The sequence below is a fragment of the Aquarana catesbeiana genome, linkage group LG03 (assembly GCF_042186555.1).
Source record: "Aquarana catesbeiana isolate 2022-GZ linkage group LG03, ASM4218655v1, whole genome shotgun sequence".
In the NCBI taxonomy this organism is placed as follows: domain Eukaryota; kingdom Metazoa; phylum Chordata; class Amphibia; order Anura; family Ranidae; genus Aquarana; species Aquarana catesbeiana.
Window position 1 is genome coordinate 550,015,847 of NC_133326.1, and position 19,545 is coordinate 550,035,391.

Below are 19,545 nucleotides of genomic sequence, written 5' to 3' on the forward strand. Positions count from 1 at the left end.
AAAAGCTGGAATGGGCTACAAGACCATCAGCAAGAAGCTTGGTGAGAAGGACTCAACTGTTGGAGCGATTATTTGCAAATGAAATACATAATAACCATCAATCGCCCTTGGTCTGGGGCTCCATGCAGGATTTCCCGTCATGATCATAAGAAAAAAGTGGGGGATCAGCCCATAACTACACGGGAGGAGCTTGTAAATGATCTCAAGGCAGTTGGGACCACAGTCACCAAACAAACTATTGGTAACACAATGCGCTGCCATAGACTGAAATCCTGCAGCGCCCGCAAGGTCCACCTCCTCAAGAAGGCACATGAACAGGCCCATCTGAAGTTTGCCAATGAACGTCTAAATGATTCAGAGAAGGATTAGGAGAAAGTGCTGTAGTCAGATGAGACCAAGATTAAGCTCTTTGGCATTAACTCGACTCGTTGTGTTTGGAGGAAGAAAATGCTGACTATGACCATAAGAACACCATCCCTGCAGTCAAGCATCGGGGTGTTTCTCTGCTAAAGGTACAGGCATACTTTGCCGCATTGAGGGGCCAATGGATGGGGCCATGTATTGTAAAATTTTGGATGAGAACCCTATTCCCTCAGCCAGAACACTGAAGATGGGTCATGGATGGGTCTTCCAGCATGACAATGACCCAAAACATACTGCCAAGGCAACAAAAGAGTGGCTCAAGAAGAAGCACATTAAAGGTCATGGAGTGGGCTAGCCAGTCCCAAGACCTTAGTACTATAAAAAAATGTATGGAGGGAGCTTAAACTTCGAGATGCCAAGCGACAGCCAAGAAAGCCTTTAGAGAAGGCTTTAGAGAAGATTTGTAAAGAAGAGTGGACCAAAATCTCTCCTGAGATGTGTGCAAACCTGGTAACTAACTACATGAAACGTCTTACCTCTGTGCTTGCCAACAAGGGTTTCTCCACCAAGCACTAAGTCATGTTTTGTTTGGGGATAAAATACTTATTTTTTACTCACTGAACTGCAACTCAATTTCTACCATTTGCATCATGTGGTTTTTTTCTGGATTTTTGGTTGATATTCTGTCTCTATCATATAAAATACACCTATGATAAAAATTATAGACCATTCATTTCTTTGTAAGTGGGTAAACCTACAAAATCTGCAGGGGATCAAATAATTATTTTTCTCACTGTATTGTCTCGTATCGCTCCTAAAAACCATCAGTGCACTTTCTGATCCTGGGCACTTTTTTGTAGTCTCATAGCTGTATATCTGCAGTATGGGATGATCTAGGGCACTGCTGCCTCTGACTGCTATGACTGCTAGTCTCACTAGATGTGGAGTTAGATTTGATGATGCCACAATGTTCTCCATGCTGCAGAGGAAGCTGTATCTGAAGATCTGCAATGTAAAGATCTCTGTGCTTTATTCACCTCCCCTGCTGCTTTTTTTCTTATTAAAGTTTAAATAATTACAAATTTCACAGAAATCATTACACATGCTTCTTGCAACAATATGTAAAAACCACACAGGATGGAGTCATTGATTTTTATGAGTACCATAGTATTTAGATTTACAAATTCCCTCATCAGATCAAAAGTTATTAGGGGGGCAGCTCTGACATGATGAAGCAAAGCCCTGCCTCTTATTAGTCATCAGAAGAAATTCTGGACAGCCGCACTCCAAAAAACATATTTGCCTTTATTTAATAAGGTATCATCCAAAATACAGGTCACAGAAAAATGGAACAAAGCTTACGCTTTTCGCACTACAAGGAGTGCTTAGTCATAGCTATCACTAAGCACTCCTTGTAGTGCGAAACGCGTAAGCTTTGTTCCATTTTGCTGTGACTTTTATTTTGGATGATACCTTATTAAATAAAGGCAAATATATTTTTTGGAGTGCGGCTGTCCAGAAATTCTTTTGATGACTAATTGCTACAGCATTGCCAGCACCTGGACTTCTAGACTGGAGGAGATGCCCTTTACTTTGATTTGACCCACCTGGAGCGGTGATACTCTCTCTCTACCTGGATTCCTGGACAAAGCCCTGCCTCTACCAAGATCATTGCAAACAAAGACAGAACTCAGAATAAGGCACTGTACCTTATTAATTGGAAAAAGATAATCTGCAGGGAAAGTACAGCCAAGCTTTGACGACAAGTCCCTTTTCTGCCTTTTTTGAGTACAGCTTCCACAGTTCAGGTCCTCTTTAAAGTGAAACAAAAGCCTAAACAAAATAACTGCCATGAAGCAGAGTTTTCTGGTAAATGAGGCTGTGTGTGTATCTTCTGTCTGCAGTGTTCTCTTTTGGTCCACTCTCACTACCTGAAGATGCTGAAAATGGAGTCAGATGCTGGGTATATGCACATTATTACTGGATGCCCAACGTAGAAGATTTCATGCAGAAGAAGCGGCACCGATGGGGAGCATGAATTTGTCATCTCTGGAGGTCAGTAAACTAAGAGATAAGTTGTCAGCACAGTGACTTAGTGGTTAGCACTTCTGCATTCCAGCACGGTGGTCCTCGGTTCAATGTCAACACTATTTGCATGGAGTTTGCATGTTCTTCCTGTGCTTGATTCTGGGTATGTAGTTACTCCAGTTTCCTTCCACACAAAACTTGCTAGCAGGATAATTGGTTCCTGTCTAAATTGGCGTGTGTGTGTGTGTGTGTGTGTGTCAGAGAGATAAGGACCTTAGATTGTCAGCTCCTTGAGCGCAGTTACTAAAGTGCTTCCTTCCTGGTACAGTTCCAATCGAATAAATTCCTACTCTTTCCTTGTGGCTTGCTGGGAGTTGCAGTTCTCTAGCAGCTAAAAGCCACACAAGCGCACCTTTCCCTTGGATCCTGATCTCTTTTCCCCAGCTTGGTATAATGCTGGAGTAACAAAGAATTTCTTGGTGAAAGCGGAACCCCCATCACAAATGTATGACTCAGTATTTGGAATTACAAACAGGAAATTTTGATTCTCTGTGGTGTTGCCTCTCAAATTCCTCTTCCTGGGGTGTGACACAGGCCCTCCCTCCCCACTCAAGAGACCAAAAGTGGGCCAGCCCGGGCAGCATCATGATGACACAAAATTTGGCTGAAAGTACCAGTGAAAGTGAGAGAATGACAAGTTAAACTGTTCTGAGCATGCAGACCAGGAAAACGTGAGCAGAGTAAGGACATCTTATCTGCATACATGTTCCTGGTCAGTGACTATGTATTTAAAGCAAACCAGTGGCATGCCCATGAAGGGCAAAGCAACATTTCCACTTTAAAGTCACACCTCCTGAGCAACCCATACTTTCCTCTCCTGCCCTCAGCTGCTGCTCCATTCAACCATTGGGAGTGACGCAAATGCCCAGCGATTCCAGGTATGCGGGAGAATGTGGTAACACTGACTAGCCTAGAAATAGCACAAGAAGGCGGGGAGATTCCTTAGCCTTGGGTGCTCAACACAACTAGAGCTTGTAGCTTGAAGCAGTGGAGGAGCAAGAGGTAAAAAGTTGCTTTTCTCTGGATTGGTTGGCATGACGGGCAGTGTATTTGGAAGTACAAGCTAGCAATAGCACCCCAAGTGTTTCTCCCATGATTTTTTTTTTTCCATTTTGGATAGCGTAAGGGAGGGATTTAACCCCTCTCAGGTATCCCACTGGGGAGATTTCCCTTAACTTCCCTTTCCAATGCCACAAAAGGAAGAAGAGGGAGAAAAAAATCTGGTGTTTGGGGAGGGCTAAGGAAGCAGGACAGCATTGGTTCTGAGCTGTGTGAGTGGGTAAGGAGGAGACACTTGTAGCTGCAAACATGCAACATGAAAGGAGCAGGGCAGCCATCAGAAATTTTTGGGCCCCTTACACAGCTTTAGGCCTGGGCCCCCTCGCCCCCCCTGAGCCTGACCACCAACATTCCCCAGGGCCTGCCTATTGGCCATCCTACTGAATCCGCACACCGGCCACCTCACCTGTACGCACTCAGCCCCCCGCACCTCAATCCTGTATATATGTCAGCCACCCCCCCTCCACACACACACCTGTATATATGGCAGCCCCACATACACAAATCTGTACACACACAAGCCTCTGGCCCCTCCCTGTAAACAAACAGTCCCCCTCCATTTCCTTCACAGCCCCTACTTTTAACTTCCTACCTGGTCCCAGCTCGTTTTCACAAGGATGACATGTTGCTGAGAAGCATAGTACAGGCAGATCACTGTCACACGAGGGGTGCACATGCACATAGTAGCCAGAGGTGGCAGTAAAGAGCTCAATGCCTGAGTCAATGACACAAGAACAGCAGAAACTGTGAGATCGTTTCTACACTGCACAGCATGGATCCACTTCACCCTTCCTGCCGCCTTCTGGCCCGGGCGGGCCCCTCAGGCCTCTTAAAGTTGTAATGGCTTTACCCCCCTGATGCCGGCCTTGGGAAGGAGTGTGTAAATCACAAGACTATTTGAACAGAATTTAAGTGATTTGGACACATATGCATTTTAACTGCTAGCTGTTTGGCTGGAATCATACTTTATACTCTATTGCCTTTACTATCCCTGCTTTTATATGGATAGAATGATAGAGCTGTCAGGTCAGCTTGGTAAAGCTGGCCATACACACTTAGATTTAGAGAAAATGCTCTTGATCCCTCCATCAACGCTAAACAGCGTGGAAGGACAAATCTCCCCTGTCAACTGTTGTATTCTGACAGCTCTCAATGAGACTGTTAGAATACCTAAACAGTGACTGCAGTTACTGTTCAGTTGACAATTTTCGGCCTGGCATCCTTGATTTTTCAATCGAATTAGGTTGCTCTGGGCAGTACCAGCAGGGCCACCCATGGTTAGAAGATTCACAAGAATCAACCAAAATTCCAACAATGTATGGCTAGAATAAGTTAGCACAAGTACACAGAGGAAATGGACAGTATGGCAGTTGATTTTAAACATAAAGCACAAGCAAATTGCTGCTCTCCAGAGCATAAATCCAAATGAGATCTGACTCTGTGTGCGAGCAGAGGAGCTGGAAGCCATTCCTTCTGATGTCACCAGGCAGTCTGCAGAATGTCACACACCCTGGCTCACATCCCCATCACACACAGACTACTGCCAGCAAAAAAAAAAAAAAACTGCCTGGCACAGGCAGCCTTGGCTGCTGATTCATGAGCTGCAGTGCGTCGGTGCTCACACTGTGCCAGCAGAGGGTTACAAGAGGTGACAGAGTGCCGAGCAGGCTGCAGATGTGTAAAATGCCAGTCTTGCTTTGGACAACAGCATCACCCTGCAGGGTCGGGTTGTTACACTACAGTGGGTCTCAGTTATCCATGTCCTAAAGTGGACATTTCAGAAACGTTACAAATCCATATGAATAAATTCCTGACAAGTCACAATATTTTATTATTAGAAAGGTGCCCTTGGTCTCCAGCCAGTGACTTTGCCTAGGTTGAGAAGATGCTATCAGTCTGCTGCAGACAGGAGGGGGTATTTCCTCAGTCTTCTCTCCCACAGTGATGAAACTACAACACTAACTTTGTAGCAAGACACAAGGTGAGAGGCTGCAGACTGATGTTTAGCAGGGAGGCCCTAGTAACCTTTTTTTCTCAGAACGGCACCATTCAATAACTAAACTATAGTACTGCTGGACAGAGGCCGCATTCAAGCTAACATTTATGGAAAAAAAACCTTTGTATGGAGAACCTCTTTAATCATCATCATATTCTGTAAACATTTAGAGAAGTTTTCCCACCTGCTGTTTGAGCTGCTGAACAAGTCGGTCCTTCTCCCTTTTCAAAGACGCTACTTCTTCCTGTGTCTTCTTCTTCCTGGAGGATGACAGCTCCAATAACGCAATGTTGGCATCCTTTTCGCTGATGGCTGCAAGGAGGGCTTCTTGCCTGTTGGGTATGAATAAATGGGCCTGAGTTAAAGGGGTGTATGCCATGCCAAAACAACAATGGTGTACTAAATAAAAAAATTAAAAAAAAAAAAAAAAAAGATACAAGACATACAAGAAGAATAACTTCAGTTGTATTCTGTTGCCCTGGAATAGCCCCTGGTTACACCATCCAGATCTAACCCATATACCAGCATATGATGTAGGATCCCCTCAAACAATATCAAAGAAAGCAACAGGACTTTCCGCCACATTCGATTTGGGGTTTCTTCAACTCATATATCATAGATAATTAATTTGATTCTATTCTGATTTTGATGGAAATTCAAATCAAAATGAAGGCTGAACAATGGTATTGTCACATATATGGCCATCTTAATAGTAGAAATTCCATGAAATATTTAAGGGTTTCCTGCATGTCCAATAATGGCATGCTAGTGTATGCTTATTTCCCTACAAAAAATGTACTAGTAACCCACATAAAAAAAAAAAAATTATTGGATAGAGCAGCTGACCATTTTCTCCCTTAATGTTAGAATGGACAGCATGGGAAGGTTAGAAGGGGCAGACAGCGGCAGTATCAAGAGTCTCAGAATAAGGACCCAGCACTGGAAAATAAACTATGTTAAGTGGGGCTCTGACCTCTGCAAGCGGAGTGTTAACAGGCTGAAGGGCCTGGAGGACGTCAATTCCCCACAGCAGCTCAGTGTTACCAGTAAGTCTGTGAAACTTGGTACTAGTAACATCTATCAGGCGAGACAGGAAGAAATGAGAACATTACACCCTCTGATACCAGTTAGACTGCCCTAGAATCTAAGATGGAGGATGGGCATTCTCACACAATCTGACAGCCAAACAAATTTTAAATAATTCGGTATGAACACATAACCTTGGCCTGAGAGTGCACATTTAAGATGATGCAGAGATCCTAACATTATCTCAAGCAGATAATGAAGAACAGCTGGAAAAATATCCAATCAACCGTTCTACTAAACTGACCATACATACATAGAGAAAATTGTTGAATGCCAATGTTTCTTTAGAATATCACAGAGAAATCCTTACTGCCAATGTCTGCACACACTGTGTGTTTTTTTTTTTTTTTTTTTTGTTAAGACCTATTACATTTTTATTACGGTTAAGCCTGCACTCCAATTCTTCAACACACTACTGAAAGGTGCTTAAATATGTCAGAATATAGGTCATAATACTACAGAAAATTCAATGACTGGTATGAAGTAGTTCTCTGCGGGAGGAAAATGAGGCGTCAAGAATACAGGCCAGAAAAAAGGAGGCATGACGACAGATGACAGTACAGACTAGAGCAAGTACACAAAAGATAGCAAAGGCCTGAAGTAGGGAGGAATGATAACACTATAGGGCTATAGCAGAAAGGGAGTACAGATCAGAGTTGGGGAAAAGGACAATAAATGACAGTGCAAGTCAGAGATGAGCGACAGGGCACTAAACAGTATATGCAGGAAGAGGCAGTATGACAATACTGTATAGACAAGAGTTTTGATAAACATGTATCCAACTGGACAAAATATTTTTACATTATACTGAGTTCCAAGCGCACTTTGTCTTCATTCGCCAAAATGGCTTCTTCAAGAAGTATTATTGTGCTACAGTAAAACAGGGATCCCAGAAATTGCACCCAGATAGAACCAGGACCAGGGAAAAAGGGGTTGAACGATCCCAGATGGCCACGGGGCACCGCAAAGTTCAAGATTGGGCCCTCACTGTGGCAGTGCCTGGGAAACATCTCCACGTGGAGATAAGCGGCCATCGACAGTTCAGCAGATTCAAATTTTGACTTTTCCATCTCCCCAGGCTTTTTTTCACTACTGATCTCTTTTTAATCTTATATTGCCCTGTGTTGGTATAGGTAAAATGGGGGCCCAATCTTGGACTTTGAGGTGCCCCCAATGCGCCCTGAGGCCGTCTGGGATTGTTCAATGCCTTTGTCCCTGGTCCTGGGTTTTATCTGGGTGCAACTTCTGGGAGCCCTGTTGTACTGCAGCACTTTAATACATCCTGAAGAAGCCAATGTGGTGAAACATGTAGAAGACAAAGTGCTCTTGGAACTCAGTATTATGTAAAAACACATAGTCCAGTTGTATACATGTTTATCATTTATAGTTTACGGTTTTTAATCTTTGTATAAATAAAACATATATACTTTTATACTTCCCTTTTTGGTGGACATAAATGGCACCTGCAAAATCCCATCCTATTTCTGTTAAAACTAGTTACTTATAGGGATGTGGTGCATTTTCATGATTCATCCAACCATACAGCTATTATTACTATAAGTACAGACAAGAGTAGACTGGCAGGGCTATAGATGACAACAGGACAGTACAGACCTGTGTATTAAAGCAAGTTCATAAATGATGGTACAGACAAGATCAGAGGGACAGGACACTAGATGCAAACACAGGTCAGAGCTGAAAGGAAGAATGAGAGATAACAGACCAGAGAAGGTAGGATAGGTAAAAATTACAGTACAGACCCAGTAGAAAGAATGGTGAGAAATGACAGTAAAGACCAGAGCTGAGAGGAAAGGTATAAAGAGACAGTAAAGATCAGAGCTAGTAAGAAGGGAGAGACATGACTATATAGATCGGAGCTAGGAAGAAGGGTAGGAGATGACAGTACAGACCACATCAGGGAGTAAAAGAGTGAGGGATGATAGTACAGATGGGAGCAGGCAGAAAGGGCAAAATATTTTTACCACTCTCATTAGCAACTTATCATCCTGTCCCCGTCAACTCTTCTCCACCTTCAACTCTCTACTTCGTCCTCCACCGCCTCCACCCGCCAACTCACTCACTGCACAGGAGATCGCCAATCACTTCAAACAGAAGATTGATACTATTCGCGCTGAGATCTCTACTGTGCCGACACCCTCCACACTTTACACTTCATGCCCACAGGCACAGTCATTATTTCCCTCTTTCAACCCCACCACTACAGACGAAGTTGCTAAACTACTTGCTAATGTCCACCTTACCACCTGCCCTCTGGATCCTGTTCCCTCACAAATGCTACGTTCACCCTCTGGCCCTATACTACACTCTCTAATCCACATCTTCAATCTCTCCCTCTCTTCTGGCATCTTCCCTAACTCTCTAAAACATGCACTTGTCAGACCCATACTTAAAAAGCCCTCACTGGACCCATCCAATCTTAACAACCTACGCCCCATCTCCTTGCTCCCCTTCTTATCCAAACTCCTCGAACGTCTGGTCTACAACCGACTGAGCGTCCACCTCGCTGATAATGGCCTTCTCGATCCCCTTCAGTCTGTATTTCGTCCTCAACACTCCACAGAAACTGCTCTCCTAAAACTAACAAACGATCTACTAATGGCCAAAACCAAATCGACACTACTCTGTACTCCTACTCCTGGACCTCTCTGCTGCCTTTGATATGGTTGACCACCCCCTCCTCAAAAAACTACACGCCTTTGGTCTCCGTGACTGTACACTTCGCTGGTCCTCTTCCTACTTATCCAACCGCACCTTTAGCGTTTCTTATAATTCTCCTCCTCTCCTCTTCCTTTCTCTGTTGGGGTCCCTCAGGGTTCTGTTCTTGGACCTCTACTATTTTCAATCTACACTGCTTCCCTGGGTCAACTGATAGCCTCCCATGGCTTCCAATACCACCTCTACGCTGATGACACCCAAATCCATTTCTCTACCCCTCAGCTCACTCCCTCTGTCTCCTCACGTATCAGTAATTTACTCTCAGATATATCAGTCTGGATGTCTCACCACTTCCTTAAACTCAATCTAGCCAAAACCGAACTTATAATTTTTCCTCCCCCCTATGCCTCTTCCCCTGATCTCTCTGTCAAAATTGATGTCACAACTATAAGCCCATCCCCACATGCCAAGGTTCTAGGTGTAGTCCTAGACTCTGAACTCTCCTTCAAGCAACACATCCAATCACTGTCTAAATCCTGCCGCCTCAACCTCCGCAACATCTCCAAAATACGCCCCTTTCTAACCAATGACACAACAAAGCTCTTAATTCACTCACTGGTCATCTCTCGCCTCGACTACTGCAACTCCCTTCTCATTGGCTTACCTCTACATAGTCTATCACCTCTTCAATTCATTATGAATGCCGCTGCCAGACTCATCCACCTTATCAATCGCTCTGTGTCTGCCACTCCTCTCTGTCAATCCCTCCACTGGCTTCCGCTCGGCCAAAGAATTAAATTCAAAATTCTAACAACTACGTACAAAGCCATCCACAATTTCGCCCCCAGCTACATCACTAGCTTAGTCTCTAAATACCAACCTACTCGCTCTCTTCGTTCCTCTCAAGACCTCCTGCTCTCTAGCTCCCTTGTCACCTCCTCCCATGCTCACCTCCAGGCCTTTTCCAAAGCCTCTCCAATCTTATGGAACTCCTTACCCCAATCTGTCCGCTTATCTCCTACTTTATTAGCTTTCAGAAGATCCCTGAAAACCCTTCTCTTCAGAGAAGCCTATCCTACCCACACCTAACAACTGTACTTTAATTTTTTTTTCCATCAGCTCATCCCCCACAGTTATTACCTTTTGTCTCCACTTGACCTTCCCTTCTAGATTGTAAGCTCTAACGAGCAGGGCCCCCTGATCCCTCCTGTATTGATTTGTATTGTAAGTGTACTGTCTGCCCCATGTTGTAAAGCGCTGCGCAAACTGTTGGCGCTATATAAATCCTGTATTATAATAATAATAATATGAGACTACAGGCTGGAGATGGGAAGAATGGTAAGTGATAATAGGCCAGAGCAAAGAGAAAGAAACAATAGATGACATTAGTCAAAGTAAACCATTAAAGCACTGCCAGTGCAAGAAGCATTTTCAGAAGCAGAGGCCAAGCGAGAGAAGTATATGGCAGCACGGGCTGCAGTACAGACTGACACATGACAGGCCACTATGCTCTTTATGCACATTATAAAGCTGCTGGACTCAATTTCTTCCAGTCATCCATTACTGACAAGTTTATCTGGAGGTTACAGAGATGGAAAGTGGAGTCACATGATATAGTGGGACCCCACACATCCCTGCCTGCACCATTACATCCAGGGCCTAAATCTTTCTGATGGTTTGTTAATCCTCCTGTCTGCCTGCAGAGTTACAGACTCCTGCAGGTAATTATAGCCACTCTGCCACTGGCCAGCTGTTTACCTCCCAACTTTCAGGCAGACCTCTGCCTACATCAATCCCGGGTGAGCCCTATTCCCGGATACCCCCCTTTTCCCAGCAGCCCTGCATTCCACAGCTGACACTCACAGAAAAGTGATGCTTCACTGGTCCAGTCCCAAAATCCAGGACATTAATCCTCAGGCCCCAGCTGACTGACCCTTCCCAGGCGGGGGTCATCGTACTGTCTGCTGGATCACATGGCCAGCAAACTGCCTGCACAAAATTATGCTCTTCTAATATTTTAAAGGCAACTAGTTTTTTTTTTTTTTTTTTTTAGAGTTACTGTAGATGTGTTATTGGTGTAATTTATTAATTCTTTAAAAAATGTCTTTCTAGATAACATTTGCAACTATCTATTTGTTGGGGGAGCCATGATTGCACACAATTACATATGCAGTTTTTTTCTTCCTGCTTAGCAGTTCTACACAAAATGTTGTATCTTGCTGATTCTCTTATCTCTCAGCAAGACAACTGTTGATCAAAATGTAGAATATTTGATGTAAAGTGTTATGTTTTTGTTGAATTTTTCAATGCTTAAAGCTGAACTCCAGGAAATGCCTTTTATTTAAATGCAAGCAAAGGAATTGCCTGAATTTGACCTGGCATCAGCCTCCTGCAGTGCATGTACAGCGGAACTGGAGTATGAGGAAGAAGCAGCACATGAGCCAATCAGTTCATGTGCTGACAAGAAGTATGCTGATAGGAGGAGAGATCATAGTGACGAAGAGAGGAACTTATGACTATGCTGCTTCTTCTTTCACTTTCCAGTCATAGGCTGCAGGACGGTCCAGGATAACCTACGAAGAAGTGGGTTGAATGATGCTGGCCACCAGACTGAGGTCATCTAGTGGCTAAAAAAAAAATGATGCGGGGGAACATTGCAGCAAATCTATTTTCGTTAGTTTATCTTTAATCAAACTTATCATTTTATCCGATTTGATTTTTTGCTGAAGTTCTGCTTTAATTGTTGCTGTTTTATGCCAATATATAGTTGTGTGTGTCCTGTTGCAATACAGCATGAGAGCAGACACATGGTGTGCACTCTTTGGCTTCTCAAACATAACCATGTTTATCTGGCTGGAAAAAAACACATCTGATCAATTTCCAACGCCGTAAAAATCTATGATTCTCCTGATAGTCAGAGACTATGGTCTCTGCCTAGTGTTTAGGTCACATGGAGGAACTTGGGTGCAAAACTTTTTTTGATATCATGTCACTGCCTCCTGTGCAAAAGCAAACAGTAGATCCACTTTATAGCAAACCTGTGTGGAAAGCAGTATGGAGGTTGACACTTAAAATGCTAAGAATTTGATCGTCATGCTGACATTGTAAAAGAAATGTGGAAGGTAAGCAATGAGTGCTACTTTTGTAGGACTGACACAAACCCTCTCAATGCTGGAATGCATCTATAGGCCCAGGGGTGTTGCTGCAGTTGCCTGCACCAGAATAATATGGAAGTGACACAGTAAAATGGCTGCTGTCCCGTCAGGTGGGCGCAGTGTATGTTTGGCTGACTCCAGCAAAGTGTTTGCAGAGAACAGACACAGTGCTGGGCAGCTGCAGGAACATTCCCCACTAAGTTAATCCAGGGGGCCAAAGTAAGTTAATTGCTGTCTACGCAAACACGTTTATTTACACTGCAAATATCTTGGAGGCTGGGAGAGTGGAACAGGAGATGGATGGGAGACTGGAGGGTGACTGATCACTGTACAGGGCTCAACTGAACTTCTGCTCTGTCTCCAATGCTGAACACCAGGAAACCTCAACTTTAGCATTTCAGAATAAGAAAAGATGGAGGCAGTTAAAAATGAGAGCTCAGTTAAGAGAAGTGATACTGCACAGGATTCACACTTACAGGCTAAAGCGCACCATAGAGGGATCGAAATTTAGCTCGGTCAGCAGGGACCGGCTAAATTTTGTTCAGGATGTGGCCGTTCCTCGCTTACATACAGTATCTCAAATATTTTATTATATCTTTTCATGTGACAACACTGAAGAAATTACACTTTGCTACAATGTAAAGTAGTGAGTGAGTGTACAGCTTGTATAACAGTGTAAATTTGCTGTCCCCTCAAAATAACTCAGACAGCCATTAATATCTACACCGCTGACAACAAAAGTGAGTACGCCCCTAAGTGAAAATGTCCAAATTGGGCCCAAAGTGTCAATATTTTGTGTGGCCACTATTATTTTCCAATACCGCCTTAACTGTCTTGGGTATGGAGTTCACCAGAGCTTCACAGGTTAGCACTGGAGTCCTCTTCCACTCCTCCATGACGATGTCACGGAGCTGGTGAATGTTAAGAGACCTTGCGCTCCTCCACCTTCCGTCTGAGGATGCAGTCATGCAGCCCCAGACCATGACACTCCCACCACCATGCTTGACTGTAGGCAAGACCCTTGTCTTTGTACTCCTCACCTGGTTGCCGCCACACACGCTTGACACTATCTGAACCAAATAAGTTTATCTTGGTCTCATCAGACCACAGGACATGGTTCCAGTAATCCATGTCCTTAGTCTGTTTGTCTTCAGCAAACCGTTTGCAGGCTTTCAGGTGCATCATCTTTAGAAGAGGCTTCCTTCTGGAACGACTGCCATGCAGACCAATTTGATGTAGTGTGCGGCGTATGGTCTGAGCACCGACAGGCTGACCCCCCACCCCTTCAACCTCTGCAGCAATGCTGGCAGCACTCATATGTCTATTTCCCAAAGACAACCTCTGGATATGACGCTGAGCACATGCACTCAACTTCTTTGGTTGACCATGGCGAGGCCTGTTCTGAGTGGAACCTGTCCTGTTAAATGGCTGTATGGTCTGTGCTGCAGCTCAGTTTCAGGGTCTTGGCAATCTTCTTATAGCCTAGGCTATCTTTATGTAGAGCAACAATTTTTTTTTCAGATCCTCAGAGAGCTCTTTGCCATGAGGTGCCATGCTGAACTTCCAGTGACCAGTATGAGAGAGTGGGAGCAATAACACCAAATTAGACACACCTGCTCCCCATTCACACTTGAGACCTTGTAACACTAACGAGTCACATGACACCGGGAAGGGAAAATGGCTAATTGGGCCCAATTTTCACTTATGGGTGTACTCACTTTTGTTGCCTGCGGTTTAGACATTAAATGGCTGTGTGTTGAGTATTTTTGAGGGTACAGCAAATTTACACTGTTATACAAGCTGTAAACTCACTACTTTACATTGTAGCAAAGTGTCATTTCTTCAGTGTTGTCACATGAAAAGATATAATAAAATATTTACAAAAATGTGAGGGGTGTACTCACTTTTGTGAGATACTGTAAGTGGATTGTGTGATTGACTTCTGCAAAAGGTACATGTTGGAAACATTTTGTCGATGAATGGCTGCAGCCGTTGATCATTAATTTCTGACAGCGCCGGGTCCCGCTATCAGAATACAATGTCCCCTGGGGGGAGTATTCCTCTGTCCACCTTGCTTGTGTAGATGGAGAAATCCTGCCCACTGGCTGAACAAAAAAGGCTACCCATCTTTAGCAAGCTTTAGAATGAATACTATCCTGCAGTCAGAACAAGAGGAGTTCTACTACACAGATGAGGATATACAGTATGCAGAACTACTAATACTGCTCCGTGCAGCATCTACAACTACAGTAAAGGAAGAGATACAGAAAATTACACCAGACAAACAAAACAAGAGAAGTGGTACTATGCAGCCTTCATGCATATTATTACATCCAACATACATACATACATATATATAAAATAAAATATAAGAACACATACTGAGGATTACACCCAGCATAGAGAACAAGGGAAGCGTTATTGTGGTTATTGTGCAAGTCCATATATGTAGAATAAGAACAGATACCGAGAATTACACCCAGCATACAGGATAAGGGAAGTGGTACTGTGTAGTGTTCATACATAGAGAATGAGAAGCGATACAGAGAATTACACCCAGTGTACAGAACAAGAGAAGCACTACTGTGCACAGTCCATATATACAAAATGGGAACAGACACGGACAATTACACCGAACAAGAGAAGTGGTGGTAATGTGCAAAGTCCATACATATAAAACTAAGAACAAACACTGATAATTACATCCAGCACACAGGACAAGGGGACAGTGGTACTGTGCATTGTCCATATATACAGAACAAGAACAGATATAGAGAGTTCTGTAGATCACAAAGTCTGTGCCTGCAATATATCTGTGTACATACAATTATGTGGGAATACATCTGAGAAATCTATAACTAAAAGGTGTGTGTCCTGCTGAGGACTCAAGGATTGTTAACCCCAGTAAGTCCCACAGAGTTTCATGCGCTATCTGGCACCACAAGGGTTAGGCAACAAATAGCTGCAATTGTACAGATCACTTCCACTAATAAAGGAAATAACACTTGCAAGCCGCATTTTGGATGGGTACAACAGCCTATTCATTCATATGGGCTGCCGTGCCTCCTGAAACGTAGGAAAAAGGTTCCTGCAGCATTTTAGAAATAGCAGCCCACACAGGACCTGCAAAGTGCAGTACTGTTCCCAGTGCGGGTGCGATTTCCACTGCGTGTGGTGTGCTGTGCCATTACGATTAATGGCACCTGCACACATCCTGAGCATTTTTCTGTGCGGGTAGTTATAACTGTGGGAACAAGCGCAGACCGACAGTGGGAACCATCCACACAGATGTGTTTCTAGCCATAGAATAAAGAAGAAGATATTTTCTTTAAGTAGATAAAGTAAATTGCAAGAAAGTAGAAAGCTATTTTATGGCCATATAGCCTGCACACTATATGCACAAAGTATTAAAAATATGTCAGTTTTCTTTTTAAAATATGCCTGTTGATCCTGCCAGAAATCGTGTGAGCTGGTATATTCCTGTGCTTTCTGCCTGTGCTGACTTGTCAATTACATTGTTCCTAGCTCTCTCTGAGGACTACAGCACAACTCCCCCTATGTCATTAAGATAAGTGGAGCTGTTCTGTAGTCCTGTCCAAAGATGACAACGCCGTACCACAGATACAGTAGAGCGAGTAAACAATGCCACTTTAGGGCAGTAAATGTGTTATTGGCAGGATCACCAGGTAAAGCTAAAGGCATGGAGCCTGAAAAATTTGACTTTTTATTTACCTGTCTTTGCTTGGAGTACATCACAGGACACAGGGTATCTTCATATCCATTAAGATAGGGTTATGCTGCCACCTTCAGGTGATTGGACACTGGCAAGAAAAGACAGGAAATCTCCTCCCAGGCATAACCCCTTGCAGCTAGGCATAACTTCAGTTTCTTAATAAGTCATGAATACAACAAAGAAAGAGGGAAGGGATCCCTATGTCCTGTGATGTACTCCAAAAAAAAAAAAAATTTACAGATAAACCAAAAAATCCCATTTCCTTAATAAACAGATAAGGATGTCCCAAAGCACTGCATATGAGGAGAGGGCAATATGGCAAAAAACCAACAGGCCTCTAACAGGTTAGAACCTCCTGAAGCAGCCTGCAGGACTCAATGGCCAAAGGCCGCATCCTTAGAGGTTTGAACAACCATTTAGTAAATATGAACCGAAGACCAGGTAGCAGCCTTACAAACTTGAGCTACCGAATCCTTATGTTGAATAGCCCAGGAAACACCAACATTCCTGGTAGAATGAGCTGTCATCAAGAACAGTGGAACCTTTAGACCAGTCATTCTCAACTCCTGCCCTCAGGACCCACTAACAGGCCAAATTTTAAGTATTACCTTTTGGAGATACAGACTAGAATACTGCAAGCACTGAGCAGCAAATGATATCACCTGTGATGTATTTCAGTTATCTTGCAAACCTGGCCTGTTAGTGGGTTCGGAGGACAGGAGTTGAGAACCACTGCTTTAGACCATAGGCTTGATAAGCTGACAGATCCATTGAGAGATGGTAAATTTGGAAACTGCATGACCTTTTCTTGGGCTTTCAGAAAGTATAAAGACCGATCAGATTAACGAACTGCAGCAGTTGACTTCAGGTAAATCTCGACTGTGCAAACCACATTCCAGGTATGAAGAGCCTTGTCCGCCCAGCGTCTAAGGCTTTGGAAAGAAAGAAGCTTAGAGTGATTGTAGTCATATTGGTGCAACTGTAACAAGAAAAATTTAGTACTGTTCATGATACTTTTTTTTTTTTCTTTGCACTCGCATCCACATTTTTAGGACAAGCTTTTCAAGGTCCAAATACACAAATTTTAGCAGAATGTAAAGTAAAACAATCCCTGAGGGGAAAAAAAAGCCACACGAATACACACCAATAGTAATTAAACTTGGGTAGTTCGTGAGATACGACAGGGTGAAGGCTATAGGAGGGGGAATAATATCCACAGAGGCGAAAATGGTCATGAAACTGTTAAACAATGACCGAGGTGAGGTCAACATTTAGTCCATTGTCTTATGTGTCAAATAAAATTATCATTCTTATTTCAAAAGTTTTCCTTTTCTGTGTAGTTTTGAAGTTCCTTTTAAGAACCACTTAATTTATGTCTTCCACGGAGTGGTCTGGTTGTGACAAAAAAATGTCTCACAGCTCAACAGAAATCATCTTCCTTATGTTCCTTAATGGCCTGACTGTGTAACCTAAATTTATTGTAAATTGCACTGCGCCTCCTCTATGGAGGAATTCAAGTGGGCTCCCTCCTGAGCCTTGCTGTCTGCGTCTATAGCCACTTAAGGACCAGGCTTTTTCTGGCACTTCTTGTTTGCATGTAACAATCATTGGGGAGATTTTTTTTTTAATTTGTGACATAATCAAAATAAAGTTCCTGCTGATTAGTTTAGGTCTGAGGTTGGGTGGTTGCCTGAAAGCCAGTATTGGGGTTATTGGAATTTTTCTTTCATCATTTTATCCTCTGTTATGATGGGTTGTAAATCTTTGATTATCTTTCTTACCCCTTCTAGTGCTGGATTATATGTGGTAAACTGTTGTTTTTTTTTCTCTTTGTATTGAAGGAGATTTTCTATTCAGGGTTTAAGGGCTGTGTTTATGCTTGTATTGATGGTTTTGTCCTTGCAAACTTTCTTATGGAAGGAGTCCACTAGTATTCTGGGATGTTTATTTCTGTCTTCTGGGTCAGAGCATATTCAGTGGTATATTTTGGCCTGGACTTTGCAAACGCACTAGTGAAAGACAACCTCATACACAAACTGTATAGTAAAAAGATAAAAAGAAACAGAAGCAGTCAGTTTTTAAACCCTAACAGCACTGGATCCTCCAATGCTAACCAAATTAAAAATTAAATGGAAACTATACAAAAAGGACTGCAAACACTTGCCATGAATAACAAGCAAAAAATACACTAGAAGCTTTACCAAGAGCAGACTCTCTGGATACAACCCAAACAACATAAAACCAAAACAACATCAACGCTCCCTTCTATCAGCGACCTGGAATCCCATGCAGAATCCCAAAGTATCCCTTGTGAACATGCCGTCCTTTGAGTCACTACATATAATCTAGCACTAGAAGGGATAACAAAGATAGAAAATCTGCAACCCATCATAACAGAGGATGAAGCGCTGAAAGAAAATATTCCAACAACCCCCAATACTGGCTTTCAGGCAACCACCCAACCTTAGACATAAACTATCAGCAGGAAACTTCATTCTGATTATGTCACAAATAAATTCACAACTATAAGAGCCAAACCTTGAAACAAAAAACACAGCAAACTGTGCTGCCAAATCAATTAATTAAAAAGTGTCACACATACAATTCAAATATTACAGGATCATATCCCTGTACTTACAGTAATGTTGTCCAATGCAAAAAATTATCTTATGTTGGCGAAACAGGACAGAAACTGCAAACAAGAATTAACACAGACACGCCACTACTAAGGAAGATGATTTTTGTGCAGTTGTGGGACATCATTTCTCACAACCAGACAACACCATGGAATACATGAATGTTTTGGTTCTTAGAGGGAACTTCAAAACTACTCAGGAAAGGAAAACGTTTGAACTAAGAAAGCAGGGCTAGACAAATCGTCCTCAATTCCAGGATGTTGATTTGCAACAACCTCTCCTGCAGTGACCAAGTCCCTTGAATGGAGACATATTCCAGTCCACCAGGCTAGCCTCTGTCATCGGGATCCCCCAGGTCAGAGGAAGGAATGATATTTGTCTCATTCTGGTTGTAAAAGCATCATGGAATCCAACAACTGTGTCCTATGTCGATAAGACATTCAGTTGGAGGGGTTTGGAATGAAAATGGGCAAAAGAACTGACTTGAGGACGCTACCATCTTTCTCTCAAAGCAATGCATTTGTCTTGGGGGGGAGAATCACTCTTGGTTGGACCATGCCTAGCATCGGACCTAAATATTTAAACATTTGGTTTGGGACTAAGGCTTACTTCTGAAAATTTAGGACCCATCCAAACCTCTCCAGAATTTGCACAGTTTGAGTCACATTGCCGATCGGTTTTAGAACAGTGAAGAGGTTAGATTAGAAACCATGGGCTTTTTTGCCTTCTGCGAATGAGATGATCACTCCCTGA

The 19,545-nt window shown here is 43.0% G+C and overlaps 1 protein-coding gene across 16 annotated transcripts in view; it reads right to left on the reverse strand.

The window, feature by feature from the left end:
* The window catches only part of ERC1 (ELKS/RAB6-interacting/CAST family member 1), a 468,735-nt gene that overhangs the window by 66,317 nt on the left and 382,873 nt on the right, over positions 1-19,545 (reverse strand). For all 16 annotated transcript variants that reach the window (XM_073621610.1, XM_073621608.1, XM_073621618.1 and 13 more), the window contains one exon: positions 5,691-5,838. In XM_073621610.1, coding sequence (XP_073477711.1) covers positions 5,691-5,838 — 148 coding nt within the window. The remainder of the gene's footprint in view (positions 1-5,690; positions 5,839-19,545) is intronic.